The sequence below is a fragment of the Camelus ferus genome, chromosome 15, assembly GCF_009834535.1.
Source record: "Camelus ferus isolate YT-003-E chromosome 15, BCGSAC_Cfer_1.0, whole genome shotgun sequence".
In the NCBI taxonomy this organism is placed as follows: domain Eukaryota; kingdom Metazoa; phylum Chordata; class Mammalia; order Artiodactyla; family Camelidae; genus Camelus; species Camelus ferus.
Genome location: NC_045710.1, coordinates 36,511,827 through 36,527,620, shown reverse-complemented (window position 1 = coordinate 36,527,620; position 15,794 = coordinate 36,511,827). Strand labels below are relative to the sequence as shown.

Below are 15,794 nucleotides of genomic sequence, written 5' to 3'. Positions count from 1 at the left end.
ACTAGCTTAGATCTCTTAGGGCTAGTTGAATAGAATCCAAGAATAAACCTCAAACAGACATGAAAATGGGTTCCGCCATAGGTCTAAAAATAAAAACCAAACGAACAGAAAAAAAAAAAAAAAGAAAAAAGAAAAATGAAAAAATAAAACAAAACAAAACACAAACAGGCATATCCCAGGATTACAGTATCTAGGTCTGAGTATAGCGTGTCCTTTCCCTGTGCTTTGTTATCTAGGTGACAATATCAGTGGATGGGATTCTTACCACAACGGGCTACACGCAAGAAGATTATACCATGCTGGGGTCTGATGACTTTTTCTATGTTGGAGGCAGTCCCAGCACAGCAGACCTGCCAGGGTCACCAGTCAGTAACAACTTTATGGGCTGTCTCAAAGAGGTAAATATCACCGTCACCAGAATCATTCTTAATTCATGATCTCATCATTTCAGATCCTGGACAGAAAGCATCTTTGCTGAAGACCTGATGTTTGTAGAGTCAAAGGGCACAACCTTAAATTCAGGATCGGGGGGATGGGGGCAGCTCATAGAACATTATGAGGGAATTAAGTTTTTCTTCTCTATAGTCTGTAAGTAATTCACAATTAAGATTTGCATGGGCAGTTGTGTATTGGCTATAAAAGAAAGTCAAACACAAAGAAATATTGGGTCTAGAGTTAAGCCTTGCTCATTTCTTCTCAAATGCCTTAAGTGTTATATATACAGTGGTGACTCATTTGAGCATTACAGGAATAAAGAAGAAAAAATTAGGCTACAAGAGAGACCAAATGAAACAAAACAAAATGAATCTGTACAATGAAATAATTTTGTTCCTGTATTTTAAATATGTTCTGAAGGAATTAGCACTGTTTCATTCGTGATCTGATGAGCTTACTTGATATTTACCTGACTGAAACTAGCAGGCTGAAAGATACCATCAATTTCATCCCTCATTCTCAGGTGTTGTTGTGGGTTGTAACTTTTGATAGCATTGGAACTTGTTGGGTTATGAGGAGAAAAAGATCAGGAAGTCCTTGGATGTCAACTTGTGTGAATATTTTTTTCCATAAAAGCTGCCTGTTTTCATTCAGGCACAACCCAATTTCATTTAGCTGCTAGAACCAGAAGTTCCTGTTGCATGATATGGCTGTAGTTTAATGATGTAGACCTCTGAAATGTAAAATTTGATTCCTGTAAATTTATAAATGACTAGCCATAGGTGCTACTGGTAAGCAGTGATACACCTTGGTTTATTTTTTAAAAAAATATTCTAATCACAGAAACTTGATTCACGTAAGCATCCGTGAAAACCAATCACTGCTTGAATTATCCTTACCTGTTTTTCACGTCTGTGAACATATTGGATGTTGCATAGCCCAGGATGTGGATGCACATAGAAGAGTCCTAAGAGAGAGATTTGAAAAAGCTGTACTTTTAACATATACAAGGAGATGCAGTTTGAAAAGACCAAATCTAACCATGCTTAGCGGTGGGAGGGATTGATTGCCTCCTAGAGAACAACTTTTACTTTTTACGAATATGTCGTATAACCCAGAACTGTGGTAAGCTCTGTGAGCATAATAAAATATTAATAATAATAATTATTATTGTACTACCAATAGGCATTTTCTGAGCTCTTATTTTGTGCCTGATGCTACCCTAAGAGCTTTACAGGGATCTCCACAGTATAGGTAATAATTACCTACATTTTTCAGGCCAGGAAACTAAGGTTCAGAGCAGGTAAGTTTCTTCAGCAAGGTCTCACAGCTAACAAGTGTTAAAGCCTAGAGCCTGACCAAAGAAGTCTGATTTCAGAGTCTTGTGTGCTCTTAGCCCCCATATCATACAGTGTCCCAGTAGAAATGTTTGTTAGAAGATTGGGTAAACCCTCAAGTTTGTTACAAACTAAAACAACTTTTAGAAATGTATAATTGACTGTGATGAATGAGGTATTAAATTGTGTGGCACAGTTACACCCATCTGAGTTCAAAAGAGAGTGGAATGAGTGAGAGATTGAGTAGATAAGGAAAATACACAGAAGAGTAAGAGTGTGAGAGACTTGAGGGATAATTATGACTTGGACTGTTGGTGGGTAGAGAATGCGTTTCAGGTTGGGGAGAAATATGGTGAAAAAACATAATAAGATATCACAGTATGTTGCCTAAAACCACCTTCTGGTGATTGGAACTGGGGCAGAGGCAGAATCACACCCCCAGCCATCCACACGGTTTCCTCGCTTTCACTATGAGCAGGTCACCCCGCCATCAGCCTCTGGGCCCTGCTCTGTCTATAATCGTGCCAAGGACTAGGAAAAGGAAAGGGAATCCAAGGATCTCTAGCAGAATCTGGAATCTAGCTAAAGAGCCCTTTAGGGTATCCTATAAAAACATGAGAGTTTCTACAGCGAACACCCAAGTTCAGCTGAGCCTCATTGTCTTCTGACAGTTCAGTTTGGGTGAGGCAACGTTTTGTGTGTGAAGCTTGGGTGGATTGCCTTCACCTAAAATTACTGTTTCGGATTGAACTGTACTTCAGATTAACATCCTTAATACTTAAGTGTTAATGGGTAGTTAATGCATTTTAGAACTCATCTCTTTTTTTTAAAGTATCATTGGCTTATAGCATTATATTAATTTCAGGTACAACATAGTGATTCAGTATTTCTGCAGATTATATTCCATTATAAGTTATTACGAGATAATGGCTATAACTCACTGTGCTATGCAATATATCCTTGTTGCTGATCTATTTTATACGTATCTTTTAAATTGGTCTTCCAGCCACAGAAACCACTAAAGCTAAAACAAGTCAGCTGGTCTTCCATGTGACATCTAATTGGCAGCTACTGAGTCAAAACAATGAGGCTTCACTCATGGCGTTGTCTCTAGAGGTTTGGGATAGATACCACTGCTCTTCCTGACAGGGCATTTCCTACATCACTCTCTTCCACAGCCTGGGGCACGTGGCAGTGTCTTCTTGAGGTGTAATCCCTCACACTTTATTTCCTCCTGACACAGTAGGGGGTAGAAGGATACGGGCACTGTCAGCGTGTAAATCAAAACACACTTCACTTGGAGAGCTTTGGGATGGTTCATAGTTTCTGTCCATGTCTGAATTACAATCTATTTAGAATGCCCTGCTCTTCCTACTCCTGAAATGAAATTGTGACAAAGTATCATAGATGTTGAGTTAAATCACCATATTTCAGGTAGGTGAGCTTTGCAGAGTTGCTGGAAAGAGAAGGGCATCCCCATGTTCGTTGTCACCACCTCTCTCTTTAACCCGTGTGAGCTTTCCTTAACTGTGTCTTGGACTTTCTGCTCTATAGCATGTGGTATAAAATCTTAACTGTGATTTCATTTATGGCTCATAACGTTCTTATTTTCAGTCTAGGATGTAATCCCTCTTAGGATGATCAGTCCTGGGGGAAATACTACTAACACTATGTCTGAAGTCATAGAAGAAATTTTGGGGTGTTAGGACTGGAGGAATCCTGGAAGTCATTCTCCAAATCCAACCTCTTTATTTTGGAAATGGGGAAACAGACCTTAAAAAGTTATTTGTCCCAACCAAGAGCAATGAAAGGGTAACAATATTAGAGGACAGAATATTGTCAGATAAGTTATAATATTTGAATGGCTGGCTCTGTTCCGTTGTAAAACAGTGGCACTCAAGATACAAAAATAGGGATGGCTTACCACTCTCACTAATTCACATCTTTATTCTTTAAAGATTAAAGTAAAAAAAAAAAAAAATGCTCCACATAATGAAACAACCCATAATCTACTGTAGCAGTTAGTAGTTAGGGCTTTCCTTGTATGGAATTTGAAAAAGCTCATTTGAAATGAGACTTGATTTGCATATAAAGCAACCAGCTCTCATTGAGAAATTTATTTATTTTAGTGATGATCAAATTTTGAAGTAAAATTATTTCAACACAATTTGGCCAAACCTAACCTAAACTTCATATAATACTTTGTTCAAACTGAGAAAGAGCTTTCAACTGCCAAGAATTTATGATAAGGGGATCAAAGTAGTTTTTTAAAAATTATATTTTCATCATTAATAAATTCATAAATAAAACCTTTGGAGAAATGTTCGAGGTTACTGAAAATGACTTTCGAGGATATAAATTTGAGAAAAGTTAAAGGAAAAATTGTAAATAATAGATTACTATCACGTATAGCCCACATCTATGAAATTCCTAGAGGTTAACAGGTCTTTAAAAATAAGCTTTTTCAATCTGATTTTTACGAAAGCAATACTAGTCATTCTCAGGCACAAACATTTGTTTATATTCTTTTCATTTTTTATACCATTCACTAAAACCTGAAATATATGTTGCTAGATAAGAATTAATGATCATTTAAAATTAGACTTAATTTTCCTAACAAGCAGTTTTTGAGTGACTGCTACAGCAGGAGAGAGAATTAGAGGTCGCCATAGAAAGTTCAGCCATGGTGTCCAAGTGAGATACTCGGAGTCTGTCTGAGGACACCTGCAGCGCTGTCCATTCACCTTAGACTGCTTGGAAAGCATTTTTCTATATAAAAGTATCACAATTGATTCCTAAGGTGCTCATTAGAGGTTTTTGTCTTGTTTGTTTAATAATCAAAGATAATGGAAAACTCACAATACGTGCTTCCATCCCAATGTTTTGACCACGAGGGCTTCTGTAGTAAACGACTTAGAAGGAAGGGTCATGCTGCCCTCTCATTAATCTTGCCTCAGGATCTGCTTCTGCTATTACGCATTTCTTCGTCTCTTTGTGCCTCCAAAGTGCTTTGAAACACCTGTTTCCCTCCTGCAGCGTGAAGATTATTCAACAGAGCTTGTTAGTAGGGGAATGAAACTGAGGAGGGAGGAAAGAATTGTTTTTGATAAAGGACCTCGAATGCTGTATTTGAAGTTTGTCTTTAGCCTTGTGTACTTGCTGGAGGTTTTACAAAGAGTTGTGCGAGCAGAGACACTGCATTTGCGAGGAAATTTAGAATTCTACCACTAAATGCTTGGGATGAGCCTAAGGATTGATTCTAGAAAAAATAAATAAGTGAAATGCTAGGGGGAATTAAATCCCTCCTGAAATTTTGTCAACCTAATTAGATCAGCACAGCCTTTAATTACACTGAGAAACTTTTAGCACTAAAAATTTGGAAGATGCTATGAGGTGGATGAGGTTCAGAAAATATTCTCTTATGTAAGCATTTTCACCCACCGTGAAAAAATAGTTGATTCCTACACGTTATCAGCGTGGTCCCCTCTGCCATTTGCGGGGGTGATATTGCTGTAATTCCCACAACGTACCAGTATCAGCACTGGGGAAAGAGGTGCCATATTTTCTTCATGCAGACACCCTTTAATTCCTATTTTTCTTCTTTGGACAAAAGAGGACTCTAGAGGACTCTGAAGGCCTCACAGTTTATCCCCTCTATGGTAGAACCAGTTCATTAGATGTGGGTTCTCAGGTGTCTGTTCTGTCTTATTTCATTACTCAGAGGGTAGAGTGCCTGTCATTTACATGAAAGAACAAAAATCCATGGCATAATTTGCATTTCAAGTTATTTTTCCAATTTTGAAACAAAAAGCTTTATGACCTGTTGGAGAAATTGGACCTGGAGGGAACTTTGGAGGATAAGGAGATCTTCACCGATGTCTATAAATCATGCAATTTGAGAAGAGGGAGGACTTCTTTAGGGAGGATCTCCTCATAGGGTCTGCAAAGTCATGATTAAACACAGTTCTCCCAGGTTTTCATTTTTTCCAGACTCTTCCTTGTCAGGGTACCTGATGCCCATAGATAGTGTCTGTCTTTCCTCTCCTGTTACATTGTCACAGTCTATATATGGGTCGGTGACATTTTATAATGCATTTATGTTAACCTTTCCACATGCCTCATTCATTCTTTTGGGAAGAGGATTGCTTTTTGCATTCCCATCTCACTTCTTCCTAAACATTTTCCATACAGATCCCCATATTTTGTCTCACCGTATTATTATATAGCTAAAGATGATAGATTCTACCTTAATTATCTTTATTTAAAAAAAGTCTTCAATTTCGTGAACCATTTTAAGATAGATTTTGCTAATGCCGCCAAAATAATAGACTGTACAGAAGTACAGAGGGATTCCTGTAACATGGGGATTCACACCTTGGCTCTGGGCTGTTTTCCTAGTGGGCCAGGTCTTGGTTAAGTGACTTGTTAAGATCACTTAGTTTAGCCCAGCTGAAGAGGAGGCAAATTGACTTACGGTGTTTTGGGCAAAAGTTCTGGCTCTAGGCAGAAAATAAATTTTCTCCACTTGATTTAAAACACAGGAGATGGCAGTTTGCTTTTAAAAATTTAACGAGAAAGCAAGATGGAGTTTGTGGGAATGTCAAAGAATTTGACAAATTCTCATGTGCCATTAACCTGATTTATTATAAGCCCTGCCTAATTTCTTTCAGATCTTGGAAATACAGAAATGTGCTTCGACTCTTTTGCTGTAATAAATTGTCAGCACTAAAATGCAAACAGAGGTCAATTACCCTTGCCTCTTTTCATTTTCACGGCAGCAGGCCACAGCTTCTTTTAACTCTTTTAACTTCTTTTAACCTCTTTCCTTTTTGAGGATGTCTTCCCAAGAACCAGTGTGAAGATAATAGTAATAATAATGATATCTTCATTATGCAAATGAGGCCCCTGAAATCTCAGCAGAACACGTGTCTGAGTGGTGAGGTTGCACCCTGCCCTTGATTTTGCATCCGTAAGTTGGGTACTTCTCCTAGTTAAAGCACATTGCCTGAATGAGCTCATCCCAACATACTCCATGATATAAACTCTGCGGTACCTAATTGTGGTGAGGATTATACTAGGCATTATAAAAAGGGATGGTAAAAGTCAGAGCTATTGCTGCAACGATCAGGGAGCTGATATATATTCCAGAGTAGTGATAATATATTAAGCATTTTCTATTTCTCATGTAATATCTGCAACATCCAGTGAGTTACCCAATAGTCTTGTGCCTAGGGGCATCAGCAGTACAGCAAACATAACAGTTTACTCTTAAAACATAAATTAATGTAACTGTGTGAAACCATTTGATATTAGTGCTTCAAACATAGCAGCCAGGGAGACATGGGAGGAGAGAAGCAATTTTTATACGTGACACGGCATTTTGTCTTTGGTACTGCTTTTATTGTTAAATTGCATAGGGGGGTACACTTACCATTTTTTTCCAGTCCTTTATATGTTCAAAAGTAACTCTCTGAGCATGACAGAAATTACACACTAGTACTATCCCTGTTTGACAAATGAGGACCTGGGGACAGCAGAAGTTAAGTAACTGACCTAAAGAATTTGCCACGATCTGAACCTTAACTAATCGGGCCACAGAGTCCTTTTATTTAACCGCTACTCTGTGTTGCTTCCTTTACTCATAATGTAATCTTGCTTCTCTTTTTCTAATCTCAATATTTTTATTAAGGTATAATGAAATGAAGTGAACTTTACAGGAACCTTGAAGAGAAAGAAAACACAAAATTGCAGCCTAGATCGCTAGGATGCTGGAGAAGGGGGTGTCTAAGTGGGAGAAGGGAGGAGGGTGCAGGGAGTATTTCTCTGGTGCCCAGTTATACCTGAGCTTCCAGTGGGAATTTTTGCTTCCACTCTTCTAACTGGTATGGACTTGAACTCTTCTCACCTCTCTAAGTCTTCATACCCTTCCTCCTCTAAGTGTGTAAATAAGATAATAATGCCTGTCATAAATTCTGTACTCTGCAGCCAACCGTATGCCATCCAACGGGTTGCGCACACACACAAAAAAAACCCCCCACACATTTGGAAGTACTTTTTAGATTCCTATAAAGTATTGACTTCATGGATTGCTACAAGTAAGTTTGCTTCTTTGCAATGTAGCCTTGGGGACAAGGGAAATAAGCAATTGGGGCAGAAACCAGGCTTTTTGCCATAGACACTCCTCTTGTAGATTGGGTTCAGGGAGTCCCATCTGCTCAGGTCCCTGAGGAAGTGGAACTCGGCTCTTTCGTCTACAAAGCATCTGATGAGTCCTTGTCTGGAATTCAGCTTTTTGAACGTAGCAACCTCCCTTCCAGGGGAGCCACAGATTTTTATTTCTCATCATTTTCAGCAGATGCCCCATAGTCTGGAACTGTATCAGCAGTTGGCATAATGCACTGTAGTGCTTTCAAATATCAGGCTAGCATAGCCTGGCTTGGTAGGGGGTCCAGTGACATTTTAATTCTGAGGAATTGATGCATTTTATAGAATATAGTATTTTCTAGCCCAGCAGAAAGTAATAATGAATAATATCTAAGACTAAAACATTTCTTCTTAATTTCAGCATCCACTAGTGTATCTTGTTTAAATTGTTCCATTCACTTATGTATGTGTGTGTGCATTCAATGAGCCAACATTAATCAATACCTACTGTGTGCTAGACTCTGTACTAGACACTGGGGACACAAAGATAAATAAGACAACACACTTAGGAATCTGGGAAGCAGAACCTGACAAGGAGATAGAAAATTACAATACAAGTTCCTTAAATAAGGTATGGAAAATTGCTCTAAAAATACAGCAGAAGATGTGACTAATTCTGCCAGAGAAAATTTGTAATGCTTTCAAAGAGAAGGTGACAAAGTAATCTGAGTTATCCTCTCCGTCTCTCTTTCCTCAGCTCTATAATGGGCAGGATATTATATGGGATTGAAGCACAATGAATTCGTTCTGCTCTCAGAATTGGAAAAGAATAGGAAAGATAAAAAGACATAAAGGATTAGAAAACACACTTCAAAGAAAAAGAAAAGTAAAAGCTCCATATAAATGCAAGCTTGTGCTTTAGCAAGTTTGAGCCATATTTTAAAAATCTGATATCCACCCAAAATAAAGTGACTATTTCGGTTTTCATCTTAATTTCTGTTATGAGATGATATACTCTTGTCTTAGTTCTTTGGATCAAGTGCTGTGTTTGGAAGAAAATTATTCCTGTGCATGGTAATTGGTCTGTTTTTTTCAGGAGAATCAACACGATTGAAACACGCTTAAAACAAATTAATTACTTTAAAATGAAAATAATTCTGTTATCATTCAGAAGCATGTGATTTTAAATAATAGGAAAATTAGATTTTTATCTTTGTTGAGCAAATATTCTGCACACAGAAAAATTGGTGACTGTGAGTGTTCAGTTTAGTTTCATGTGTATTGCATGACTATGAACTATGTACCAGGGTCTGTGTGAAGTAACAGGATATAAGATAATTAGGTTGACATAGGTCATCTAAACAAGGTCATGATAAATGAATTGTCCATCAAACATGTATTTGTTTGAGCCTAAGTTTCTAAACATGAATCGAATGGGGATGAGAGTAACCAGTTATATATTGGCATTTCATGAAATTAGTTAAAAGGAGTGGCTTTAGAATCAGATAGACCTGGGTTCCAATCCTGGTTTCCCAGACTCAGTAGCTGTGTGACCTGAGAAGAGTAATTTAATATTTTTGTGCTTCATTTTCCTTCCCTCTAAAGGAGTAAGTGAAACTATGTAATTGAAGCAGTCAACATGGTGCCTGTGATACTGTAATATTTCAGTAAATGGTGAGTGTTAACTACAGTTAGATTGCAGGTAGGAATGGGACCTATAGCATATCTGTTTCATGGACGTATGACCTGTGTAGTCACCCAGGGCCCTACACATGGAAGGACCCTGCTCTTGGGTTAATATCTTCCTGTTGCCATCTTGAAATTCTTAATAACTTTGGAACAAAGGGGGGGCCCCTCATTTACACTTCTGCATTGGACCCTGCAAAGTGTAAGGATTGTCCTGATTGCAGACGAGTTTATGAGATTTTGTACACATATCTCATTTTAGAAGTCATTTCATTTAACTTAGGTCCTATGAGCTTTGTGAGGAAATTGAATTGACTTGGAGATCACAAATTATTTATAACATCATCAAGGCCACATCACTCATACGTGAAAGAATCCAGAAGAAAGCCTCCGTTTATTGGCTCTAGCCAGTGTGCTTTCCTCTTTTGTTCTCCTGAATTATAATAGCCACCTTCCAATGTATCAAAAATTAGTAAAGATGACTGAGAAGCTCAGAATTTTTAGGAAAACACTGGTGTGTTTTTAATAATTAGGAAATCACTTAATTTTTATAGTTCAAATACATAGATTGTTTTATTTTTTAAGGATAATATCATCATCAGATTTCACGTAACATTATTTTTCAGACACAATCACTGTATTTCCTGCTTGCATTTGCCACTTGTAGATAAATCAGAGTCTCGTACGTGAGACTTAAATCTTTAAACGAGTAAATTGACCTTATTTGTTAATGTTTTCTTCCCCAAGTCCCTTAGACTAAAAGGTACGAACACCAATGATTGAATTCAATCCTTTATTAACATTACCATTAGCTATTTTTTAATAATTATTTGATTTATCATGCATCGATCAACACATTTATGTAAAATTACACAGAATTTATATAGAACAATTTCTAAACAATAGCATGTGACTAAAAGCTGTAGTTTTTAGGTAGTTTAAAAGGAAATAAAGCCCAGCAACAATCCTTAGCCCATCTAGGGATTTACTATTTGAGGCGTGGTCTGTGAACTGTCAGTGTCATCTGGGAGCTTGTTAAATGGAAAACCTCATGCTCATCCCCAGATCTACTAAATTAGAATATACATTTTAATAAGATCCCCAGATGATTTCATATGCAAATCAAAGTTTGAAAAATCAGTGAACTAGAGCACCTCAACAACCACATTCTATTGACATCATTGACTATAAGATGCACGATCATGTTATGATTGGCATTAAACACTGCCAGTTCATCTAGGCTAGAATGCACCTCAATTGCAACAGCCGGTCTGTATTTCAGACATCAAAATATAGAACAGTGTACAACTTAGTAGCGCAGTAGTGACTCTGAGACTTACAGCCAGAGCCTCAGCATCTCAAAGTGCCAAAGAGCCTACAGAAACTCTCCCAGGCTCAGTTCCTCCCGAGCCCCTGCCTGGGCTCGGCCTTTTCCCAGCGGTGGACATCAGGTTTTTTGCATCCGATTATACTGAGGGCAGATAAACCACCAGGAAGCATGCAAGGCCAATCCTCCAACAGTCTAAATTTAGAGGCAAATACAGTCTTGGGACGAGTTGTACTTACTAACTAAGCAATAAGCTTTTGCTTCGGAAATAGTTGGAACTAAGCCTATGACCATTAAAGTAAAGCATCTGTGTGTTTTAATAACAATTTTAAACTAGGTCTCTTAACCTTTATTTGATTTTTAGAGTACTGCTTTCATAGCAAAATTTGTTAACTTGCAAAAGTGCTGAAAATCACTGTGTGCAGGTTTACTTGAGTTAATTATAATTTTTTCATGGTGATATTCTTATGCTGAGTTTTCCATATACTCTCTACATTTTTTTAGGCCTTGGTTTATTCAGGATTCTTTTACTTTACCACAATTTGCTAACTTAAACAGATTTCTATGTATTTATTTACATTTTAACAACTTTGTAACGTAATGGGTTATGCCCTAAAGGAAGTAAACTCTTCTTTGGATATAAATTAGACAGTTGGGGATTTGAGGCATTAAGGAACCATTCAGGGAAATGCTGCTTCTGCACCATGAATTTTAATAAGAGCCCCCTAGAGGCAGCAAAGAAGTATGGCACCTCTCTAAACTGAAGCACACAGCCTGAAATTTTCTTGGTGATTAAATGAACACAGAGATGCCTTTAACTGACATAAATGGGAAAACCATTAACCCCGGGAGGGGTGCGAAGTGTATGCTTATGTAATGTTTATAAAAAGATAACCTTGCCTGAAGTAAAGTGGCTGCAGACTTTGCCATGGGAGAAGGAAGTATCACAGACCTGCTCAAAAGTTCGCCAGGACACCAGAATGTTATGGCATTTTACCTTTCCCCACTATCTTCCTCTAAGTTCAATTTGTAATTAGTGGCTGTTCTTGAAAATATTTTCAAACTAAACTTCTTTTGCTTTATTAGATTAGAATAATACTGAGAATGCCACCACCTACCTCCATCTACCACCCAGGAAAATGCAGCCTTTTTTCATTTCATCCAACTTTGCTTGCACTTGTAATAAACTCTTTCTTTCTGTCCTGGAAATACACATAACACAGGAAGCAATTAAATTTGAAGTTGGTTACCCAGAAGTGTAGTTTACATACTAGGAAAGGTTTTAATATTCATATTAGTTTTTTTTTAAGTACTGTAGTACTTATAATTGAGTAACGATCCTTCAAAATGTGTTCATTTATTCACCAAGCCCTCAGTGAGTGCCAGCTATGTCTCCTGCATGAAGGAGATGTTGGATTTACAAATAGGGATGATTTGCATTGCCTTGGCTAGATTCTGAAGACACATAAGCATACAAATGAACCCTAATGCTTTCAATTCAACAACAACAAAAATGTATTAAATGATCTCCATGAAATGAGACTGTGCTAGATGCTAAGTAAGAATAGAAAAAGAATCAGACTTGGTACAGAAGAAACAAACACAAAGGTCATTAGGTCCCCTTGCTCTGCTTTTCCACCTCACCTTGGGCTTATCTCTGTCACAGTACTCATTGCTACTGTAATTGTACCAGTGTTTGATCATCTAGGGCTTCTCAAGAAGATTAAGCCCTAATATCCTAAGAGCTCCATCGTACATAATAGTGCTGGTTATGCATCATCCTTGAGAGAACTGAGAAAACGGTTACTCAAATAATTTTCTGTGTTCTGTGGTTCAGGTGAGGACTGTGGTTGAGACAAGCTGGGAGATGACTTTCTTGGTGGCAGGGACTGTCACTTTATTGCTTTAGTGCTAGAACCTGGGGCGTAGTTGGTGCTCTGGAACCCCTAAGTAGATGATTATAACTGCACTCAAGTGAGATAAGTTGTATAACAAAGATGTGGGCTGCATTCTAAGGCAATGCAGTGTATGAAGTGTCGTCAAGAAGTGTCAAAAAAAAAAAAGTCTTTCCCAAGGAGATAATATTTGAGCTTAGTGTTGAAAGAATGGTAGTGTACCTCCATGTTTACAAGACACGAGATACAAAGTTGAAACGGAGGAAGAGTTGGAGAAAAGGCATGGTTGTAAAAGAGTAACAACCATGTTTGGGGAATGCCTGGCATCAGGCAGTGTGGCCAGGGAACGTATGTATGGAAGAGAGGTGAACAATGATGCTGGATGAAAACTGGAGGAAGTGACGTAGACAGTGGATAAAATGATGACAGGCTATGGCTGCTCCAGTGGTTGAAAGTTTTGTGTGTAAGAATCACCTGAGAGTTCATTAAACTGCAGATCCCTGTCCCCACAGCTTCTGATTTAGCAATGGACCTGCATTTTTAACAGAAATTTAAGGTGATACAGATGCAAATGATGCAAGGACTTTAACAGAGACTACTATTTTGTTATAGGGTGTCATGGATACTTCTAGAAAAGTCTGTAATAGGGCTAGGATTTAATATGAATGATCAAAAGACCCTAAGCCTCCAGATTAAAAAAAAAAAAAAATCCTGAAACAGATCAAGGGAGTGATGTTAGAGGGGAATAACCAAGAGTCCAGAGGTACATCAAAGGTAGAATCAGGTGACTTGATGAGTTTTGGAGAAGAAAGAATCAAAAATACCAACCCAAGACAAGTCTATATATTTCTACCAAAACAAAGCAATGAAACCAGATACTTTTCTTCCGAGTTCAAAGGAGGGAGGAACAAGAGCAGGGGAAGCGTGAAGGAAGGAAAAAAACTGGCTTCCTGGAATGCGGTTTTTGATCACTTGGACTGCAGGACTCTGGAAGTTGGCCAGCCCGCGTGAAGCGTGACCCAGTGAATTTCACTTAACCTCTCTTAGCGCTGGGTTTTTCATCTGTCAAGTGAGGGGATTAAGCTTTGTGTACTTTAAAGTCCATTCCTACAATAAGGTTTAAGTTCTGAACCAAAGCCCTTCCTGGGGTGGTGGTTGCAAACACAGATAAGCATTTTTCACGTAAAGCTATCTGAAAGTCCTATTCTCAGAAGCCCTCTGGCCAAAAAGGTTCTCACATTCCACGCTGAATGACCTTCATTATCCCCAAAAGATAGGAAAAGATAAGAACTTTCCCTCCCTGATCAAAACCAAGTCAAAGCAATACAACAAACAAAAACTCCTAAGATCTAAGAAAAAATTGGGTTGAAAGAGATTTCTATCTGCCTGCTTAGTTTACATTTCCTTCTTTCTTTCTTCCACCCCTACCTCCGCCCGCTGCACCCTGCTCTTAAGGAAAGTTGGGCAAAGCCTCCAGAATCAGATTATCAAGAAGCAGCAGAAATGTAAGACTCTTTCTCTGCCCAGGCCCTTGAAGGCTTTCTGCGGCAACCACCTACTTTGATGCTGGGAGCTCAGCGTTCTCATTAAGTTTTATGGTTTTCAATCAAACAAGTTTCATCACTTTAAACCTGTAGCTGGTTCCACAGCCCAGTCATAGGGCATATGATCAAAACACTCAGGGTTTTAAAAAATTCAAAACACTGCTATGCTACCACGGTTGTATACCTCCCTGTATTGTAGCAAAGGTGGATTGATGGGTTCTGCACATAGTTGCCTTGTAGCTTTTTTTTTTTAAATAACAGTTTGATTCTAGGAGGGGGTGGTGCTTGTGAACAGGCAAGAGATCTCTGCCAGAGAGTAGATTTTTTGAGCATGATATTATTAGGAATTGGTGTCTAGGAAAGCTTTAGACTGGAAATTTTTAACGTGGACCAGGGAGATATCAGAGGCCAACTATGTCTTCTGTTCTTTGAAGGGAAGATTCTTATGCCAGTCTATCCCTCCTGGCTCTAGGGCTGAACTGCGTTAAAGAAGAGAAATCAATGAGAGAGGAACCACCTTTGCAGGTGTAAGCGCGGGACGAGCTGAAAGTGCCAGTGGGAGAGATGGAAGAGATTCAAAAAGTGCTTTCTCCTACCTGTGCGTTATTACAGTCTGCTTCCCTCTTCGCCAGAATCCATATCCCCTTGTATTCTATTAAGAATAGAAACTGTATCTGAACCTTCAATAATTTTATTGGGAAAAAAGGAAGGGAGGAAGGAAAGAAAGAGATAGAGAGGGGGAGAGAGCTTCTTAATAATCCTCTTTCTTAGTGGGAAAAAATAACATATCCAAAATTCAAAAATAAGAGCTATTCAACTATAAGAAGGTGCATGATGATTCAAAGAAGAAAATTCTGAATGGTGACAAAATCTTTAAAGATAAATGTAATTAAAACGTAAATACAAAGGGTATCTGTATGGAACTTGAAGAAAAAAAAATTAGGAGGCATGATTTAATCTAGCTTTCAGTAGACTTTTCCAGGATGCCAAAACCTGGTCTGAGGCAGAGGAGGGGGACGATGTTTACTCTCTCTCCCATCCATCAACTTGAGATGCTGTATTTTTCTGAGATCCCATATCCAATATAATGTATGTGGGGTTGCCTGTATTTTCTGTGCCACCTATTTGATGAATTTCCCCAATCTGGGTGAAATACAATGGAATCCGTTTAATCTTAGCATTAAGATTCCCAGCCTTTTCCATAGAGCCATGCAGTTTTAAAGAAGAAGAAAAGATGGCGTCCTTTAGTTCTATTCAGCATGAAGGGAGAACTGAAGAGGCATGTTTTGGCCTTGCTGTTAACCAGTAGTAGAGCTAGGTAGAGAAATAGATCTTAGGATTCTTGCTCCAGACTCTTTCATGGTATAGCTCCCTCCACCAGCTTCCACGTGATTATTGATTCCTTCCCTAGCTTCATGGAACCACC

At 38.4% G+C, this 15,794-nt stretch overlaps 1 protein-coding gene across 29 annotated transcripts in view; it reads left to right on the top strand.

Annotated features, from left to right (window-relative positions):
- The window catches only part of NRXN1 (neurexin 1), a 1,021,444-nt gene that overhangs the window by 377,804 nt on the left and 627,846 nt on the right, over positions 1–15,794 (top strand). For all 29 annotated transcript variants that reach the window (XM_032497501.1, XM_032497499.1, XM_032497527.1 and 26 more), the window contains one exon: positions 237–398. In XM_032497501.1, the coding sequence (XP_032353392.1) occupies positions 237–398 (162 nt within the window). The remainder of the gene's footprint in view (positions 1–236; positions 399–15,794) is intronic.